General features: G+C 45.1%; 1 protein-coding gene across 1 annotated transcript in view; it reads left to right on the top strand.

The window, feature by feature from the left end:
- LOC126106746 (putative protein TPRXL) overlaps window positions 1-15,521 on the top strand; it is a gene marked incomplete at its 3' end in the record, with an annotated part of 154,690 nt that extends 139,169 nt beyond the window's left edge. The window contains exons 4-6 of the mRNA XM_049913120.1: window positions 14,551-14,662; window positions 14,887-15,033; window positions 15,196-15,521. Coding sequence (XP_049769077.1) covers window positions 14,551-14,662; window positions 14,887-15,033; window positions 15,196-15,521 — 585 coding nt within the window. The remainder of the gene's footprint in view (window positions 1-14,550; window positions 14,663-14,886; window positions 15,034-15,195) is intronic.
- Window positions 15,522-23,356: the final 7,835 nt, after the last annotated feature.

Here is a 23,356-nt window from a genome sequence, read left to right as displayed (position 1 = left end):
AGGAAAGTAAACATATTTTTTCTTTTATGAATATCAGTCCTATTGCTAGTTGGGAATTTTCTCGTTATATTCTTGCAGCTTGTGAGTTATTCTCATCAAGCAGAGACATAAGACGATAGAATGGGGTGAAAGAGATATAGAAGAGGTAGATAGGTTAGAGATAGAGAAATAGAATGGTAAAATTCGAAGCTATGATGGAGAGGAGAAAGAAAAAGATGAGAGGGGCACGACAATGGTGGCTATACCGTCCCTAATATGTAAGTCTTGAGTTCCCTCTTGAATGTTAAGTGGTTCTGGATAAGACGCAGATCACAGGGGAGCGCGTTCCATAGTCGTAAGGCTGAGATGGAGAATGACACGGAGAAAGATTTTGTGTTATGTGAAGGTACAGCCAAGATGCTAGACGTATCCGATCTGGTATTGCGGTTGTGGAATGATGATAGGTGTTTAATGTGAGAAGATAAGTATTGGGGGCACCAGTGGCTAAGAAATCGATGAAGTAAGCACATCGTGTGGAGATCGCGTGCCTTATGTGGGCGTATACAACCTAGCTGGGAGTATGAAGGACTGATATGATCATACAACCGTATGCTGCATACGTATCTAACGCAAGCACCATCACTAGCTCGAGGCATCTCGAATTTTCACTATTTGTGCCGTGTTGAACTACATCACAGTAGTGAAGATTAGGCAAGACTAGTGTTTGGACTAATTTGTGTTTAACATGGGTTGGAAATATTTTTCTAAATTTTTGAATTGCATGTAGGGAGGAGAGCGATTTCCGGCAAGCTGTGACTGTTTGTTCTTCCCAGTTTAGGTGTTCATCCAAGATTATTCAAAGGTCTTTTACTGTTTTTTGGTGTGGTAGTTGGGTACCATTGAGGAGTATTTGAGGGACTGTTTCGCGAAAGTACCGACTGATTAACTTTGGATGAGATATAAGTATGACCTGGGATTTCTTGGGGTTTAGTTTCAGACCTAGGTTCTGTGCCCATCGAGAAACAGAGCAAAGATCTGCGTTCATACTCGCTACTGCGTCAGCAATGTGCTTGGGCTTGCACTTATGTACAGCTGGATGTCGTCGGCATATAGATGGTAGTTGCAGGAGTGAAGAAGCTCATAAAATAGAATAAATTTCTACAATACATGCGGCTGTTGGTAAATTTTTGCATCAAGAAGTTCATGCCAGCCGTCGTCCAATGATCCACAATGGATCAACGAAGACGTTATGTTTTGATTTTAGTCTTTTTCGTTCCTCACGGAATACGTCGTTGATTATTGGCAGCTCCGTGTTATCAGAGGTCTTCTTGTAATCACTCAGCAGCTCAGATTATTTACAGATATAGAAGTCAATTGCGGTCGTAGCACACCTCCCTGGGGCACTATTGATGACACCCTTGTCTCTGATGAACACTCACCATGGAGGACAACGTAATGGGTTATGTTATTTAAGAAGTCTTTGAACCACTCACGTATCTGGGAACCTATTCCGAAGGTGAACGGAACAGTAGCAATTATCGTGTGCGCTTGGCGCCCTGTTACGACAGGAAGATCGCGGTTGAGATAATTTCGCAATACGCGCCCCCATTCATCACACACACAGATACCGGAGTCATTATGACACAGCACCTGTGCGACAGCTGTGCCGACGCTAAAGGCACGAACAGAATCCGCATCAAGGGGAACAGGCCGGAAGTGAATTGTGAGGCCACGTGAATGCCGTCACCGCGATATTTACGACCAGTAATTTACTAATCTGTATCTCCTTCTACTCTTCCTCGTGTCCCTGTTTAAATTCCTCGTTCATCCACTGGCTCTCACGCCCGTTTCTCCTCGCTGGCCGAATTGACAAACGGTCTCGCAATTACGGCTCAACTTTTCGGAACTTTTGTTTTCTGTCCCTGCGGTACGCCCCGCGTGATTATTCTCGTCCCTAGACAGGCGGGAAGGTGTGTGTGTGTGTGTGTGTGTGTGTGTGTGTGTGTGTGTGTCGTCCCGAGTTTGGTGAACTTGCGGGGCCCGGAAGCTAAACACGCCACTCTGTTTTCGTGCTTCAGTGCACGCAACTCCCTAGTAGATGTACACTCGGCTTTGTTCTGTCCAGCCCGGGTGGTTCGTCTCTAAATCTAAGTTTCCATAGTCAACGAAAATTTGTACATAGAGGGTGGTCAGAAAAATCTCGATCGAGGTCTAAGCAATAATGGAGCATTTACATTAAATCCATACATAATATGAAAATGTATCTACTGTAAGTGTGTATGTGTTCCACGTCTCCTCTTAAACTACTGGGCCGATTTCAGCCAAACTTTGTACACATATCCCTTACTGAGAGGCAACAAACGCTGTGGGGTAAGAACCACCTACCTATGATAGTTCCTGAAAAATGACGTCATAAACGATGAGCTGCGTGAGAAACTGCCGCATCATGCATGACGTTTAAATTCATTACTTTTGTGTACTAACTAATTTTTCACACCGTATTCACATATGCCGTCAAATTCTACTACAGAAATCTATCATAGTACGAGGCGTAGTTCAAGATATATGACGTCATCTCCAAAGAAGACGAAGTAAATTCTCCACAATTCGAATGAGGAACAGCTGCCAACACGAGTAACTTAGAAGCAGATATCCCCGGAGTACGAAGCAACTTAAATTACTTAATAAAAGCAACTCTCCCGGTCCAGACTGTATACCAATTAGGTTTCTTTCAGTGTATGCTGATGCAATAGCCCCGTACTTAACAATCATATACAACCGCTCAATTGACGAAAGATCCGTACCTAAACTCTGGAAAGTTGCACAGGTTACACCAGTATTCAAGAAAGACAATAGGAGCAATCCACTAAGTTAGAGGCCCTTATCATGAACGTCGATATACAGCAGGAATTAGGAACATATACTGTGTTCGAACATTATGAATTACCTCGAAGAGAATGGTTTATTGGCACCCAGCCAACACACATTTAGAAAACATCGTTCTTGTGAAACTAGCTTTTTACTCATACGAAGTGTTGAGTGCTATTGACAAAAGATTTCAAATTGATTCCATATTTCGAGACTTTCAGAAGGCTTTGGACACCGTGCCTCACCAACGTTTTGTAATCAAATTGTGTGGCTACGGAATAGCGCCTCAGTTATGCTACCAGATTCGTAATTCCCTGCCAGAGATGTCACAGTTCGTAGTAACTGATGGAAAGTCATTGAGTAAAACAGAAATGATTTCTGGCGTTCCCCAAGCTAGTGTTATAGGCCCTTTGTTGTTCTTTATATATATATATATAAACGGATTTAGGAGACAATCTGAGCAGCCGTCTTAGATGGTTTGGAGATGCTGCTGTCGTTTATCTTCTAGTAAAGTAATCAGAAGACCAAAATCAATTACAAAACGATTCAGATAAGGTATCTGCATGGTGCGAAAATTTGCGAATGACCCTAAATAATGAAAAGTGTAAGGTCATCCAAATGAAAGCTATAAGGAGTTTCTCTGCCTCGTGATGACTGGGTGTTGTGTGATGTCCTTAGGTTAGTTAGGTTTAAGCAGTTCTAAGTTCTAGGGGACTGATGTCCATAGATGTTAAGTCCCATAGTGCTCAGAGCCATTTGAACCATTTTTGCTATAAGGAGCCTGTTAAATTTCTGTTACAAAATAAGTCAGTCAAATCTAAAGGCCGTAAATTGAACTGAATGCCTAGGAATTACATATAAGAACAGCCTAAATTGCAAACAACACACAGAAATCGTTGTAGTAGAGACGAACCAATGACTGCGTTTTACTTGCAGAACACTTAGAAGATGTAACAGATCTACTAAAAAGACTGCCTACGCTACGATCGGTCCTCATCTTTTAGAGTACTGCTCCGCGATCTGGGATCCTTACCAGGTGGCATCAGCAGAGTGCATCGAGGAAGTTCGGAGAAGAGCAGCACGTTTTGTACTATCGAGAAACAGGGGAGAGGGTCACGGACATGATATAGGGTTTGGGGGGTCGACATAATTAAAACAAAGGCGTTTCTCGTTGCGGCGGGATGCCCAAGAAATTTCAAAACCAACTTTCTCCTCCGAATGCGGAAATATTTTGTTGACGTCAAACTACAAAGCGAGAAACGATCATTACAATAAAGGAAATCTCAGCTCGCACGGGAAGACATGGGTGTTCGTTTTTTCCGCGCGCTGTTCGAGCATGGAATAACAGAGAATTATTTTGAAAGTGATTCGATGAACCCGCTGCGAGACACGTAAATATGATTTGTAGAGTATCGATGTAGATGTAGAGATTCTGGTCGTATGCAAATTACATCAGCGGTAAGACGCAATCAGACCTTCACTGTGCGATTACAATAGTGGTGTTGTGAATAACAGAGCCATTAAAGCAAAGTTGCTAACCGCAGTTTTCTGATGTTCCTTCACCAAAGAAGACGAAGTAAATACTCCGCAAGTCGAATTAAGGAAAACTGCCAACATGAGTGACTTAGAAAAAGGTATTCTCGGTGCAGCGAAGCAACAATCACCTCCGGTCCAGACTGTATACTAGTCTGGTTCCTTTCACAGTATGCTGATATCATAGCTCCATTCTTAGGAATCGCATACGACCGCTCGCTCGTCGAAAGATCAGTACTTAAAGACAGGAAAGTTGCACAGGTCACACCAATATCCAAGAAAGAAAATGTGAGTAATCCGCTGAATTACAGACTCATATCGCTATCATCGATTTCCAGTAGGATTTTGGAACACATTTGCGCTCGAAAGTTGTGAATCACATCGGGAAAAAAACTGTTGACAAATAGCCAACAGGTGTTCAGAAAATATCATTCTTGTGAAACACTACTAGTTGTTCTCCTGACGACATAATGAGTCCTGTCGACAGGGGATGTGAAACTGATTCCGTATTTTTACATTTTCAGAAGGTTTTTGACTACGTTCCTCACAAGAGACATCTAATTAAATTCTAATCATTCTTCTGTTTTGAAGCAGTATCTAGAGTTCTACAAGATGTCTTATAAATCGTAGCTGTTCCTGATTTACATAAACCATTTAGGATGCAATATTAGGGGCCCTCTTATTTTGTTTTCAGATGATGCTGTGAGTTACCGTCATGTAAAGTCAAGAGATAAAACAAATTGCAAAACGATTTAGAGAAGGTATCTGTATGGTGCGAAAAGTGGCAGTTGAGTAAGTAATGAAAAGTATAAATCCATCCACGTGAGTACTGAAATGAATCCGCTAAGTTTCGATTACACGATAAGTCCAATCTAACGGCAGTAAATTCAACTAAACACATAGGGATTACAATTACAGATAGTTTAAATTGGAACGATCACATTAATAATGTTGTGTGGAAGGCAAACCATAGACAGCGATTTATTGGCGGAATAACAGGTCTACTTTAGAGACTGCCTACGTTACGCTTGTATACCTGCGAGAGTGGAAGCTGTGATCAAGACTAAGGGTGGGCCAACACCACACTGACTTCCAGCATTACCGATGGAGGGCGCCACGAACTTTTAAGTCATTCAGCTGATACTTTTGATCACGAGGTGTATATGATTAAGGTGATGACGGCCATTAAGTTCTTTAGTGTAGATGCTCACCCAACTCTAACTCTTATGGGAATCGGCGAGATGCCGGCTAATGGGCAGGGACACTACATTTGTAGAGTATGGTGTAAGTTAAGCCTTCATGTTTGATAGGGGGCTCGCTGAAGTAGTCCTCGCGGTTGTGGTGACCGCTTTGAACGGACGGCGTGGTGAACAGCGCGCCTGCCTTGTAAGCAGGACACCCGGTTCGAATCCCGGTCGTATTCCAATTTTCAATTTGCCCCATTGATGTAAAACAGAGTAATTTGTATCTCGGCAACTGGGTGAGGCAGCCTCGATGTCTTCAGCACGAGAGCCATCCTTTCGGAACATGTACTTCAAATGACTAATGTGGAAAATAAGATGGTTCTTGTCGCAAAGAGATGTAGCGGCTTCAGACGATATATTTACACTACTGGCCATTAAAATTGCTACACCAAGAAGAAATCCAGATGATAAACGGGTATTCATTGGACAAATATATTATACTAGAACTGACATGTGATTACATTTTCACGCAGTTTGGGTGCATAGATCCTGAGAAATCAGTACCCAGAACAACCACCTCTGGGTGTACGCCTCGGCATTGAGTCAAACAGAGGTTGGATGGCGTGTACAGGTACAGCTGCCCATGCAGCTTCAACACGATACCACAGTTCATCAAGAGTAGTGACTGGTGTATTGTGACGAGCCAGTTGCTCGGCCACCATGGACCAGACCTTTTCAGATGGTGAGAGATATGGTGAATGTGCTGGTCAGGACAGCAATCCAATATTTTCTGTATCCAGAAAGGACCATACAGGACCTGCAACTTGCGGTCGTGCATTATCCTGCTGAAATGTAGGGTTTCGCAGGGATCGAATGAAGGATAGAGCCACGGGTCGTAACACATCTGCAATGTAACGCCCACTGTTCAAAGTGCCGTCATGCGAACAAGAGGTGACCGAGACGTGTAACCAATGGCACCCCATACCATCACGCCGGGTGATACGCCAGTATGGCGATGACGAATACACGCTTCCAATGTGTATTCACCGCGATGCCGCCAAACACGGATGTGACCATCATGATGCTGTAAACAGAACCGGGATTCATCCGAAAAAATGACGTTTTGCCATTCGTGCACCCAGGTTCGTCGTTGAGTACACCATCGAAAGCACTCCTGTCTGTGACACAGCATCAAGGGTAACCGCAGCCACGGTCTCCGAGGTGATAGTCCATGCTACTGCAAACGTCGTCGGACTGTTCGAGCAGATGGTTGTAGTGTTGTAAAAGTCCGCATCTGTTGACTCAGGGATCGAGACGTGGCTGCACGATCCGTTACAGTGATACGAGGCCGTTAGGATGCAGCACGGCGTTCCGTATTACCCTCCTGAACCCACCGATTCCATATTCTGCTAACAGTCATTGGATCTCGACCAACGCGAGCAGCAATGTCGCGATACGATAAACCGCAATCGCGATAGGCTACAATCCGACCTTTATCAAAGTCTGAAACGTCATGGTACGCATTTCTCCTCCTTACACGAGGCATCACAACAATGTTTCACCGGGCAACGGCGGTCCACTGCTCTTTCTGTATGAGAAATCGGTTGGAAACTTTCCTCATGCCAGCACGTTGTAGGTGTCGCCACCGGCGCCAACCTTGTGTGAATGCTCTGAAAAGCTAATCATTTGCATATCACAGCATCTTCTTCCTGTCGGTTAAATTTCGCGTCTGTAGCACGTCATCTTCGTGGTGTAGCAATTTTAATGGCAAGTAGTGTATTTTAGAGTAATGCTAAACCTTGCGCTCGCGGAATAAGATAATAACATTGAAGGCAAGTACGTGGATTGGGTCAGTATAGCACAACTAACGTTAACAGCACCACCGGAAAAGCCTGAAGTAACATCATGTGTAGTGGAGGAGTCGCTTTCGCCATCTGGCGAACAATTCGGGTGCCAGTGCCCTCACAGACCTGTGGGCCGGGTTATGGCATGGCGCTGCCAGATAGCCCTGTCGGAATGAAAAGCGTTGTCCGGAAGATGTGGACAGACAGCGACTCCCATCGATCGGGCACGTGGGAGCCACGTGCACGCCACCCTCCCCCGCGTCGTCTTCTGTCATTAAGCGCACGCCACCAAGCAATTAACGTCTCCACTGGACCCCCACCAAACCCTTCGAGTTTTATAAGTTCTGTGACTAGGAGCAGCAGCTGTTTCAGTCCCTCTTGAGATACACCAACAGTTCGTTTATTACTTTACAAATATGGAGCTTCATCAGCAAATTTTAGAATCCACAGCTCACGTGAGCGTATTTATCTACACCTACAGCTACATGGATACTCTGCAAATCACATTTGTTGGAGGGTGTTGACACCACATCTGCACACACAGGTCACCTAATTACCATAAATTCTGAGGAGCTCTGATGCCTTGCTCAATCACATTCCAGATGTGTTCGATTGTGTTAAGGTTTTAGGAGTTAAGGTGCAAGGACATCAATTGGAATTGCCACTGTGTTTCTCGAACCACTTCATCATACTCCTGGCTCATTATCTGGTTGAAAAGTATCATTGACGTCGAGAAACAACAGCGTCATGAGCGGTTGTACACTACCCTCCATAACTTTGGAAACACCTAGTAATTACAGACAATGGAAAGGAAATACGTTATAAAATGCATTTTGTTGTTTTACAAATGTTTATTAAGCTCAAATAATACACAGGAAGATACAATCGCCGGCCGGTGTGGCCGTGCGGTTCTAGGCACTTCAGTCTGGAACCGTGTGACCGCTACGGTCGCAGGTTCGAATCCTGCCTCGGGCATGGGTGTGTTTTGTTTTTTTTTGTTTTTTTTTTTTTGTTTTAGGGCGCAAAACTTCTGTGGTCATTAGCGCCCAGCCCGTGACTTAAGACAGTAAAAAACCGAAATTGAAAACCAGCAGCAATGGGAACAAAGTCATAAAATTGGAGAAACTAAAAATAGAAGGAATGCTTAAAATCCACTACAGAAAGGGGGTGGTTGTCCCCAAAAAAAGCTTCAAATGACTGACGTCATTTCACTGTCACTAATAAACTGGAGAACGCGGTCGGCTGAGCGCGAGTCATCTGCTAAAATCGACGATAGATCAGGCGATAGCTGTAGACGGGAGCGTAAAGGAGTAAAATAGGGGCATTCAATTAAAAGGTGTCTTACCGTCCACAGCTGAAAGCAGTGGGGACAGAGTGGGGGAGGATCGCCGCTTAAAAGATGTCGATGGCTAAAAAGACAGTGCCCTATCCGGAGTCTAGCTAAAATTACCTCCTCCCGACGACGCGTTCGGGAGGAAGAGGTCCAAGCGCAAGGAAGGGCTTTCACTTCCCGCAATTTATTACGGGGAAGTGTTGACCAATGCGCATGCCATAAATGAGCAACTTTGCGACATAAACCGCTCCGTAGACCGGTGAAGGGAAGCGACTGAATAGCTGGCCGAGGAAGAGAGACTGCAGCCTTGGCCGCTATATCGGCCGCCTCATTCCCACAGATACCAGCGTGTCCCGGGAGCCAGAGGAACGCCACCGAGACGCCCCCCAGGTGGAGCAAGCGCAGACAGTCCTGAATCCGGTGGACCAGAGGGTGCACAGGGTAAAGAGCTTGGAGACTGAGGAGAGAGCTGAGAGAATCAGAGCAGATAACGTACTGTATCCGCTGATGGCGGCGGATGTAGTGGACAGCCTGGAGAACAGCGTAAAGCTCCGCAGTATAAACCGAACACTGGTCGGGAAGCCGAAAGCGATTTGGGGTGTCGCCAACAATATAGGCACTCCCTACACCTAACGATGTTCGGGCATGGGTGTGTGTGGTGTCCTTAGGTTAGTTGGGTTTAAGTAGTTCTAAGTTCTAGGGGACTGATGACCACAGATGTTAAGTCCCATAGTGCTCAGAGCCATTTGAACCATTTGAAGATACAACCATTACATTTTCGATTTCCCAAGGTAGCCTCCCTTTGCTTTCATCACTGCCTTGCACACACTCGGCATGCACTGCGTCAGTTTTGCCAAGGTTTCAGTTGGAATGAATCTCCATTCTTGATGCAGGACCTCCCACAATTGTGACCCTCTCATGATTTCCCGTTTTCGGATCCTCCTGTCCAATTCATCCCATAGCAACTCGATTGGGTTACAATCAAGGCATTGGGGCGGCCATTCCATATTTTACGAACCTCTAGAGACTTCATATAGGTATAGTTCTGACACAAGCGAGACGTATGTTTCGGGTCGTTTTCTTGCTGCAAGGCAAATCCTCTCCCAATCAGACGCAAACCACATGTCTTAGCATGTCTCTGGAGAATGGCATGATAATCCTTTTGGTCCATTTTTCCATCTATTATCACCAAATCCCCGACTTTATTCCCTTCAAAGGATCCCCATACCATCACAGAACCACCTCCATGGTTTACAGTTGGAATTACGCTCGAGGATTCAAGCGTACATGCAGTAAACGGCGTAAAAAATGACGGCGTTTGCTTCCAAATATTTCTAACTTGGATTCATCAGTGAATAAGACTCTTTCCCAATCCGCCACTGTCCAATATTTGTGTGTCTTAGCCCACTAAAGCCTTTTCTTCTTGTAAACAGGGCGCAACAGTGGTTTCCTTGTTGCTGCCTAACCTCGGAGGTTGTCTGCCAGGCGTCGTCTCACTGTTCTACATCTACATGGATACTCTGCAAATCACATTTAAGTGCCTGGCAGAGGGTTCATCGAACCACCTTCACATTTCTCTATTATCCCAATCTCGTATAGCGCGCGGAAAGAATCAACACCTATATATTTCCGTACGAGCTCTGATTTCCCTTATTTTATCGTGGTGATCGTTCCTCGCTATGTAGGTCGGCGTCAAAGAAATATTTTCACATTCGGAGGAGAAAGTTAATGATTGGAATTTCGTGAGAAGATTTCGTCGCACGAAAAACGCCGTTCTTTTAATGATGTCCAGCCCAAATCCTATATCATCTCTGTGACACTCGCCCATATTTCGCGATAATACAAAACGTGTTGCCTTTCTTTGAACTTTTTCGATGTACTCCGTCAGTCCTATCTGGTAAGGATCCCACACCGCGCAGCAGTTTTCTAAAAGAGGATGGACAAGCGTAGTGTAGGCAGTCTCCTTAGTAGGTCTGTTACATTTTCCAAGTGTCCTGCCAATAAAACGCAGTCTTTGGTTAGCCTTCCCCACAACATTTTCTATGCGTTTCTTCCAATTTAAGTTGTTCGTAATTGTAATACCTAGGTATTTAGTTGCATTTACAGCTTTTAGATTACAGTGATTTATCGTGTAACCGAAGTTTAACGAGTTCCTTTTAGCACTCATGTGGATGACCTCGCAATTTTCGTTATTTAAGGTCAACTGCCACTTTTCGCACCATTCCGATATTTGTTCTAAATCGTTTTGCGTTTGTTTTCATCTTCTGATGACTTTATTACTCGATAAACGACAGCGTCATCTGCAAACAACCGAAGACGGCTGCTCAGATTGTCTCCCAAATCGTTTATATAGACAAGGAACAGCACAGGGCCTATAACACTACCTTGGGGAACGCCAGAAATCACTTCTGTTTTACTCGATGACTTTCCGTGAATCACTACGAACTGTGACATCTCTGAGAGGAAATCGCAAATCCAGTCACAGAACTGAGACGATATTCCATAAGCACGCTATTTCACTACGAGCCGCTTGTGTGGTACAGTGTCAAAAGCCTTTCGCAAATCCAGAAATACGGAATCGATCTGAAATCCCTTGTCAATAGCACTGAACACTTCATGTGAATAAAGAGCTAGTTTTGTTTCACAGGAACGATGTTTTCTAAACCCATGTTGACTGTGTGTCAACAGACCGTTTTCTTCGAGGTAATTCATAATGTTCGAACACAATGTATGTTCTAAAATCCTGCTGCATATCGACGTTAACGATATGGACCTGTAATTTAGTGGATTACTCCTACTACCTTTCTTGAATATTGGTGTGACCTGCCCAACTTTCCAGTCTTTGGGTACGGATCTTTCGTCGAGCGAGCGGTTGTATATGATTAAGTATGGAGCTAATGCATCAGCAAACTCCCAAAGGAACATAATTGGTACACAGTCTGGACCAGAAGACTTGCCTTTATTAAGTGATTTGAGTCGCTTCACTACTCCGAGGTATTTACTTTCCGTCGTACGTTACCCTGGGCTGCAGGTTGACTATATCACTGACGCCATCTTGGATTTACAAATTGCAAACGAAAACGTTGAGTAATGTTTGTTTGTTAGTATTCAGTTCCGAAAGGAAGACATCTTGCATCTGACTTAGTGCTGCGATTGTACACTGACAGGAAAAAAAAATCGAAGCACCAAAAAATAATTATGCAAAGTCATGAAATTTCAGGAATATATTTGTCTAGGTAATATATTTAAGTGATTAACATTGCAAGAGCACAGGTTAATGTAAGAGCGAGATAAGCCAGTACAAATGTGAAATGCTGGTACACTAACAATCGGTTTTACAGCTAGATTGGTGAATGGAAACGTGCATGCACTGTGTTGTACAGGTGCCGGATGTCAGTTTGTGGGATGGAGTTCATGCCTACTGCACTTGGTCGATCAATACTAGGACGGTTAGTGCTGGTTATGAGTGACGCTGGGGTTGTCGTCCGATGATATGCCATACGTGTTCGACTGGAAACAGATTTGGTGACCGAGTAGGCCAAGGCAATATGTCGATGCCTTGTAGAGGATTTTGGGCTACAACAGCGTTATGTGGAAGAGCGTTATCCTTTTGGAAAACACCCCCTGGAATCATGTTCGTGATTGACACGACAGCATGTCACATCACCAGATTGACGGTCCACCCCTGGTAGCTGAGTGGTCAACGCAATGTAATGTCATACCTAACGGCCCGGTTTCGATTCCCGGCAGGGTCAGAGATTTTCTCCACTCAGGGACAGGGTGTTGTCCTTATCCTTATCATCCCCATCATCATCCCCCCCATCCCATCCCCATCATCATCCCCATCCCCCCCACCATCCCCATCCCCATCATCATCCCCACCATCATCCCCACCACCATCATCCCCACCACCATCATCATCCCCATCATCATCATCATCATCCCCATCATCATCCCCATCATCATCATCAACCCCATCATCATCATCATCATCCCTAATATCATCATCATCATCCCCAATACCATCATCATCATCCCCATCATCATCCCTATCATCATCATCATCCCCATCATCATCATCCCCATCATCATCATCATCCCCATCATCATCATCATCATCCCCATCATCATCATCATCATCCCCATCATCATCATCCCCATCATCATCATCATCCCCATCATCATCATCATCCCCATCATCATCATCCCCATCATCATCATCCCCATCATCATCATCCCCATCATCATCATCCCCATCATCATCATCCCCATCATCATCATCCCCATCCCCATCATCATCCCCATCCCCATCATCATCATCCCCATCATCATCATCCCCATCATCATCATCCCCATCATCATCATCTCCATCATCATCATCCCCATCATCATCATCCCCATCATCATCATCCCCATCATCATCATCATCATCCCCATCATCCCCATCATCATCCCCATCATCATCCCCATCTTCCCCATCATCATCCCCATCATCCCCATCATCATCCCCATCATCATCCCCATCATCATCCCCATCATCATCCCCATCATCCCCATCATCATCATCATCCCCATCATCATCATCATCCCCATCATCATCATCATCCCCATCATCATCATCATCCCCATCATCATCATCATCCCCATCATCATCATCATCCCCATCATCATCATCATCCCCATCATCATCATCATCCCCATCATCATCATCATCCCCATCATCATCATCATCATCCCCATCATCATCATCATCCCCATCATCATCATCCCCATCATCATCATCATCCCCATCATCATCATCCCCATCATCATCATCATCCCCATCATCATCATCATCCCCATCATCATCATCCCCATCATCATCATCCCCATCATCATCATCCCCATCATCATCATCATCATCATCATCCCCATCATCCCCATCATCCCCATCATCCCCATCATCCCCATCATCATCATCATCATCATCATCATCATCATCATCATCATCCCCATCATCATCCCCATCATCATCCCCATCATCATCCCCATCATCATCCCCATCATCATCATCATCCCCATCATCATCATCATCCCCATCATCATCATCATCCCCATCATCATCATCATCCCCATCATCATCATCATCATCCCCATCATCATCATCATCCCCATCATCATCATCCCCATCATCATCATCATCCCCATCATCATCATCATCCCCATCATCATCATCCCCATCATCATCATCCCCATCATCATCATCCCCATCATCATCATCCCCATCATCATCATCCCCATCATCATCATCCCCATCATCATCATCCCCATCATCCCCATCATCATCATCCCCATCATCATCATCCCCATCATCATCATCCCCATCATCATCGTCCCCATCATCATCGTCCCCATCATCATCATCATCCCCATCATCATCATCATCCCCATCATCATCATCATCCCCATCATCATCATCCCCATCATCATCATCCCCATCATAATCATCCCCATCATCATCATCCCCACCATCATCCCCATCATCATCCCCACCATCGTCCCATCATCCCCACCACCATCATCCCCACCACCACCATCATCATCATCCCCACCACCACCATCATCATCTTCCTCATCATCATCATCATCATCCCCACCACCACCATCATCATCTTCCTCATCATCATCATCATCATCCCCATCATCATCATCATCATCATCATCATCATCATCCCCATCATCATCATCATCATCATCATCCCCATCATCATCCCCATCATCATCCCCATCATCATCCCCATCATCATCCCCATCATCATCATCATCCCCATCATCATCATCATCCCCATCATCATCATCATCCCCATCATCATCATCATCCCCATCATCATCATCCCCATCATCATCATCCCCATCATCATCATCCCCATCATCATCATCCCCATCATCATCATCATCCCGATCCCCATCATCCCCATCATCATCGTCCCCATCATCATTGTCCCCATCATCCCCACCATCATCCCCATCATCCCCACCATCATCCCCATCATCATCATCCCCATCATCATCTCATCCCCATCATCATCATCATCCCCATCATCATCATCATCCCCATCATCATCATCATCCCCACCATCATCCCCACCATCATCCCCACCATTATCCCCACCACCATCATCCCCACCGCCACCATCATCCCCATCATCATCATCATCCCCATCATCATCATCATCCCCATCATCATCATCATCCCCATCATCATCATCATCCCCATCATCATCATCATCCCCATCATCATCATCATCCCCATCATCATCATCATCATCTCCATCATCATCATCATCATCCCCATCATCCCCATCATCATCATCATCATCATCATCATCCCCACCATCATCATCATCATCATCCCCACCATCATCCCCACCATCATCCCCACCATCATCCCCACCATTATCCCCACCATCATCCCCACCATCATCCCCACCATCATCCCCACCGCCATCATCATCATCATCATCCCCATCATCATCATCCCCATCATCATCATCATCATCCCCATCATCCCCATCATCATCCCCATCATCCCCATCATCATCCCCATCATCCCCATCATCATCCCCATCATCCCCATCATCATCATCCCCATCCCCATCATCCCCATCATCATCATCCCCATCATCATCATCCCCATCATCATCATCCCCATCATCATCATCCCCATCATCATCATCCCCATCATCATCATCCCCATCATCATCATCCCCATCATCATCATCCCCATCATCATCATCCCCATCATCATCATCCCCATCATCATCATCCCCATCATCATCATCCCCATCATCATCATCCCCATCATCATCATCCCCATCATCATCATCCCCATCATCATCATCCCCATCATCATCATCAACCCCATCATCATCATCATCAACCCCATCATCATCATCAACCCCATCATCCCCATCATCCCCATCATCATCATCCCCATCATCATCATCCCCATCATCATCATCCCCATCATCATCATCCCCATCATCATCATCCCCATCATCATCATCCCCATCATCATCATCCCCATCATCATCATCCCCATCATCATCATCCCCATCATCATCATCCCCATCATCATCATCCCCATCATCATCATCCCCATCATCATCATCCCCATCATCATCATCCCCATCATCATCATCCCCATCATCATCATCCCCATCATCATCATCCCCATCATCATCATCCCCATCATCATCATCCCCATCATCATCATCTCCATCATCATCATCCCCATCATCATCATCCCCATCATCATCATCCCCATCATCATCATCCCCATCATCATCATCCCCATCATCATCATCCCCATCATCATCATCCCCATCATCATCATCCCCATCATCATCTCCATCATCATCATCCCCATCATCATCATCATCATCCCCATCATCCCCATCATCATCCCCATCATCATCCCCATCATCCCCATCATCATCCCCATCATCCCCATCATCATCCCCATCATCATCCCCATCATCATCCCCATCATCATCCCCATCATCCCCATCATCATCATCATCCCCATCATCATCATCATCCCCATCATCATCATCATCCCCATCATCATCATCATCCCCATCATCATCATCATCCCCATCATCATCATCATCCCCATCATCATCATCATCCCCATCATCATCCCCATCATCATCATCATCCCCATCATCATCATCCCCATCATCATCATCATCCCCATCATCATCATCCCCATCATCATCATCATCCCCATCATCATCATCATCCCCATCATCATCATCCCCATCATCATCATCCCCATCATCCCCTATCATCATCATCCCCACCATCATTATCCCCATCATCCCCTATCATCATCATCCCCATCATCATTATCCTCATCATCCCCACCACCACCATCATCATCTTCCTCATCATCATCATCATCATCATCCCCATCATCATCATCATCATCATCATCATCCCCATCATCATCATCATCATCATCATCATCATCATCATCATCCCCATCATCCCCATCATCCCCATCATCATCCCCATCATCCCCATCATCATCATCATCATCATCATCATCATCATCATCATCATCATCATCCCCATCATCATCCCCATCATCATCCCCATCATCATCCCCATCATCATCCCCATCATCATCATCATCCCCATCATCATCATCATCCCCATCATCATCATCATCCCCATCATCATCATCATCCCCATCATCATCATCATCCCCATCATCATCATCCCCATCATCATCATCATCCCCATCATCATCATCATCCCCATCATCATCATCATCCCCATCATCATCATCCCCATCATCATCATCCCCATCATCATCATCCCCATCATCATCATCCCCATCATCATCATCCCCATCATCATCATCCCCATCATCATCATCCCCATCATCATCATCCCCATCATCATCGTCCCCATCATCATCGTCCCCATCATCATCGTCCCCATCATCATCATCATCCCCATCATCATCATCATCCCCATCATCATCATCATCCCCATCATCATCATCATCCCCATCATCATCATCATCCCCATCATCATCATCCCCATCATAATCATCCCCATCATCATCATCCCCACCATCATCCCCATCATCATCCCCACCATCGTCCCATCATCCCCACCACCATCATCCCCACCACCATCATCATCATCATCCCCACCACCACCATCATCATCTTCCTCATCATCATCATCATCATCCCCACCACCACCATCATCATCTTCCTCATCATCATCATCATCATCCCCATCATCATCATCATCATCATCATCATCATCATCATCCCCATCATCATCATCCCCATCATCATCCCCATCATCATCCCCATCATCATCCCCATCATCATCCCCATCATCATCCCCATCATCATCATCATCCCCATCATCATCATCATCCCCATCATCATCATCATCCCCATCATCATCATCATCCCCATCATCATCATCATCCCCATCATCATCATCCCCATCATCATCATCCCCATCATCATCATCCCCATCATCATCATCATCCCGATCCCCATCATCCCCATCATCATCGTCCCCATCATCATTGTCCCCATCATCCCCACCATCATCCCCATCATCCCCACCATCATCCCCATCATCATCATCCCCATCATCATCTCATCCCCATCATCATCATCATCCCCATCATCATCATCATCCCCATCATCATCATCATCCCCATCATCATCATCATCCCCACCATCATCCCCACCATCATCCCCACCATTATCCCCACCACCATCATCCCCACCGCCACCATCATCCCCATCATCATCATCATCCCCATCATCATCATCATCCCCATCATCATCATCATCCCCATCATCATCATCATCCCCATCATCATCATCATCATCCCCATCATCATCATCATCATCCCCATCATCATCATCATCATCCCCATCATCCCCATCATCCCCATCATCATCATCATCATCATCATCATCCCCACCATCATCATCATCATCATCCCCACCATCATCCCCACCATCATCCCCACCATCATCCCCACCATTATCCCCACCATCATCCCCACCATCATCCCCACCATCATCCCCACCGCCATCATCATCATCCCCATCATCATCATCATCATCCCCATCATCCCCATCATCATCCCCATCATCCCCATCATCATCCCCATCATCCCCATCATCATCCCCATCATCCCCATCATCATCATCCCCATCATCATCATCCCCATCATCATCATCCCCATCATCATCATCCCCATCATCATCATCCCCATCATCATCATCCCCATCATCATCATCCCCATCATCATCATCCCCATCATCATCATCCCCATCATCATCATCCCCATCATCATCATCCCCATCATCATCATCCCCATCATCATCATCAACCCCATCATCATCATCATCAACCCCATCATCATCATCATCAACCCCATCATCATCATCATCAACCCCATCATCCCCATCAACCCCATCATCATCATCCCCATCATCATCATCCCCATCATCATCATCCCCATCATCATCATCCCCATCATCATCATCCCCATCATCATCATCCCCATCATCATCATCCCCATCATCATCATCCCCATCATCATCATCCCCATCATCATCATCCCCATCATCATCATCCCCATCATCATCATCCCCATCATCATCATCCCCATCATCATCATCCCCATCATCATCATCCCCATCATCATCATCCCCATCATCATCATCCCCATCATCATCATCCCCATCATCATCATCCCCATCATCATCATCCCCATCATCATCATCCCCATCATCATCATCTCCATCATCATCATCCCCATCATCATCATCCCCATCATCATCATCCCCATCATCATCATCCCCATCATCATCATCCCCATCATCATCATCATCCCCATCATCATCATCCCCATCATCATCATCCCCATCAGCATGCCCATCATCATGCCCATCAGCATGCCCATCATCATCCCCATCATCCCCCATCATCATCATCCCCATCATCATCATCCCCATCATCATCCCCATCATCATCATCCCCATCATCATCATCCCCATCATCATCATCCCCATTGACACGCAAGTCGCCGAAGTGTCGTCAACTCTGAAGACTTGCAGCAGGCGAACAGTCTACCCAGTGGGAGGCCCTAGCCACACTGCATTTCCATTACCATATCGACGTACAGTTTTGGATTCAGGGTGCTTGGGATAACCAAGAGAGTGCTCCTGCTGTCAAAGAAACCTCACCTCAGACCATAACTCTAGGTGTGGGTCCAGTGTGTGTAGCACGCAGATAGGTCGGTTGCAGGCCCTAAACTGGCAAGTTCCTAACCAACACACGGCCATCACTGGCACTGAGGCAGAACCAGCTTTCATCAGAAAATACAGCAGATCTCCATTCTGCTCTCCAATGAGCTCTCGCTTGCACCATCGAAGTCGTGGGTTGGGTCAGTGGAATGCACGCTACGGGGCGTCTGGCTCGGAGCTATCCTTGAGTTGACAGATTTGTAACAGTTTGTTGTATCACTGTGGTGCCAACTGCTGCTCACACTACTGCTAAGGACATAATACGTGCTATGCGCCAGAGCCACACATCGCACACGGTGGTCTTCCCACTCGGGGATGCCTGGAGCCTGGTCTTCGTGCTATGGTACATTCTCGTGACCACCGCTGTCAGCAGTGATGTGCAGTGGCTACACTCCTGCGAAGTCCTTCTGCAGTATCACAGAAGGAACATCCAACTTCTCGCAGCCCAATTACACGACCTCAATCCAAGTGAGGTGCTGATAGTGACGTCTTTGTCCCCTTAAGCGCATTCTTGACTGACATCATCTCACCACGTCAAATCCCAAGCTAACTGACGTTGACGACCGATAAAACGTATATTTAAAGCAAACCTGATCTGCATTCTTCTTATGCTACTGGCGTGAAATTTCAATAAATATCTTTCAGATGCAGGAGCACGCCTACCAACTTTCGGTTATGTCGCACTACTACTCGTCGGCGTTGCGGTTTTTTTTTTTTTCAAATCAGTGTAGTATTTAATAAAATTGATGAGTCAGAATCACTGGTCAAATTACACTCTCCAAAACTGCCTACAGAACTGACAATATTTCAGCCGAGGCGGCTTGTTTTATTCTGGTCCATTGTGATGCCACTCCCCTGGTAACAAGCAAGCCCCTAAGTTAGAATTACGACGTGTCTTGTGAATCAAATTAAGGTTCGTATAATTTTTAGTTTTCATGACGGTCATTAATGTGTATAATTTAGTGCATCTAAAGGAAATTCGTAGTCCGACACAAGTTGCCGGTTCTGTCTGCATGCAAATCATGTTTAAGAAACATTGAGTCAATCGGTGGAGTGCCTAAAAACATATAGAAATAAAAATCATTAGAAAGATAGCAAAATAAGAAGCAAACAATATTGTCGTGATGTATATGAAATAAGTCCGTTTGGTTAGAGGATTGAGAAACTTGAACTTTAATTTTGTCTAGGCAACGTATTACGAGAGCTGTCGATGTATTGACAGTAATTAAAACGTCGTATTTTAAGTGAAACTATTTCTTACAATCTATGTATTTTCACCTCCCCCATCAACTGAAGTACAATTCTGGAAAAAAAAAGTCTTCAAGGACAAGGCAATTTTTTCGACAAGTGAGGTGACAAGTGGTTCAGCATTGTAGGAGTGCGCGATAAATTCAGATAAAATGAATCGCATGTCACAATACAGGGTGCCCAGACAGTCGTAACAAAACATAGTTTACCCCACTTTGGCGGCAACACAGGCCCGTATTCTCGCATGCAAACGATCATGCAAGTACCGAATGGCATCCTGCGATATATTGTCCCAAGCATCTTAGGCCTTTTGTTGCAAATCGGCAATGGTTCTTGCAGGCTCTGGAGAGCGAGTAAGTTCCCGCTTCATCATGTTTCATACGTGTTCAATTGGCGAGATAATTTGTGACCTTGCAGGCCAGGGAAGTTGTACACCACGAAGCGCACGTTACATCGCAGCATCCGTATGTGGACGTGCATTGTCCTGCTAAGAAAGTACATCAGCTTCCTGTCGAAGAAGTGGTAGTAGCAAATGGATAACAGCCTGTGCAATGTAGCGGGCAGTGGTTACTGTAGCCTATAGGAACACCAAATGTGAGTTTGTGAGAGTGGGGGTTTTGTTTTTGCTTGCTTATTCTGTGTGAGGTGAAATGACAAGTTTAATGTCGCAATATTTCTCACCACATTACAGCTTTTCACACAGTTTTCAACTCGCCAACATAAAAACAGTGCAATGGTCAACGCATCTTGCCAACATCAAAAAGTGAAATAAGTTTATACACAACAATGTTAAATATTAACTATCTGAAAGAACATTAATCTTAAGCACAATATTATGAATGTTTAATAGGAAGTTACTTTACATTAATCCTAAGCACAATAATATGAAAGTTTAATTGGACGTTTCTTTACAAAAATTGCTCCTACACATACGTTATAATATTGGTCAGTACTTTGAAAATCGTCCGATTCCGGTTCAAAGTTTGATACTATTTAGGGTGACAATCAAGTTTACGGTAGATGGTTAGTCAAGTGACAAATTTGAGTGCAAGATTACCCAAGGTCGTTCGAGTTTACAGTGGACGCAACCTGGTGAACCAACAAAGTTTACCTCTCTGCACGCTGTATTTATCTAAAGCTGCGACGTGCTGCTGTCTGCAAGGCCTCTCTCTAACTGAAATTCCTACAAAACTAATCTGGCCTTTACTGAACTTTCCAGCAGAAACTTTCCCTTATGTTTCTCGTTATGCGAGAAAACATGTACTCAGCCCTAGTCTTATGTGGCGATATACATGCGCATGGTTGGAGCAGCGTTCATATTATAGTGCCCTCTCAGCTCTCGCAAGAACAACTAACTAATTTGGCTTGTTCGTTTCTTCACAGTTGGAGCTAAATGTTGGTACAGCTGATTTTAGCTGGAGTGCAGCCGCTGTGAATGCAGTCTCCACACCAGTTTCTTCTCTGCGTCGTACGGAGCATTAAGAGCTGTGTTCTGCACTTGACGCTAGTTCAGACAAGAGTCCCACTACCAAAATTTCTCTCTTGTCCTCTCATGGCAGAACTGCCTCCCTCCACCTGGGTTCCTTTTTCACGTCACGGCTTTTTTCGACCAATAGGAGCATTTCTCCTATTTTGTAGGAACACCCTCTACCAATCGCAACGTCCCTTCTATCAAACTGTGTCGAAACTTCAGTAGTTTTCTCCTTCCTAGTGCGTTTCCGCTAATCGGACATTTTGTGCCCGTTCTAGATGCCTAAAGTACAGAGTGATTCAAAAAGAATACCACAACTTTAAAAATGTGTATTTAATGAAAGAAACATAATATAACCTTCTGTTATACATCACTACAAAGAGTATTTCAAAAGGTTTTTTTTCACTCAAAAACAAGTTCAGAGATGTTCAATATGGCCCCCTCCAGACACTCGAGCAATATCAACCCGATACTCCAACTAGTTCCACACTCTCTGTAGCATATCAGGCGTAACAGTTTGGATAGCTTCTGTTATTTCTCGTTTCAAATCATCAATGGTGGCTGGGAGAAGTGGCCGAAACACCATATCCTTAACATACCCCCATAAGAAAAAATCGCAGGGGGTAAGATCAGGGCTTCTTGGAGGCCAGTGATGAAATGCTCTGTCACGGGCTGCCTGGCGGCCAATCCATCGCCTCGGGTAGTTGACGTTCGGGTTTCATAACTAACCTTTTTCGTAGGACTCGCCATACAGTTGATTGTGGAATTTGCAGCTCTCTGCTAGCTCTGCGAGTCGATTTTCCTGGGCTGCGAACAAATGCTTGCTGGATGCGTGCTACATTTTCATCACTCGTTCTCGGCCGTCCAGAACTTTTCCCTTTGCACAAACACCCATTCTCTGTAAACTGTTTATACCAACGTTTAATACACCACCTATCAGGAGGTTTAACACCATACTTCGTTCGAAATGCACGCTGAACAACTGTCGTCGGTTCACTTCTGCCGTACTCAATAACACAAAAAGCTTTCTGTTGAGCGGTCGCCATCTTAGCATC

The sequence above is a fragment of the Schistocerca cancellata genome, chromosome 10 (genome assembly GCF_023864275.1).
Source record: "Schistocerca cancellata isolate TAMUIC-IGC-003103 chromosome 10, iqSchCanc2.1, whole genome shotgun sequence".
Taxonomy (NCBI): Eukaryota; Metazoa; Arthropoda; class Insecta; order Orthoptera; family Acrididae; genus Schistocerca; species Schistocerca cancellata.
This window is presented reverse-complemented; position numbering and strand designations above follow the sequence as displayed.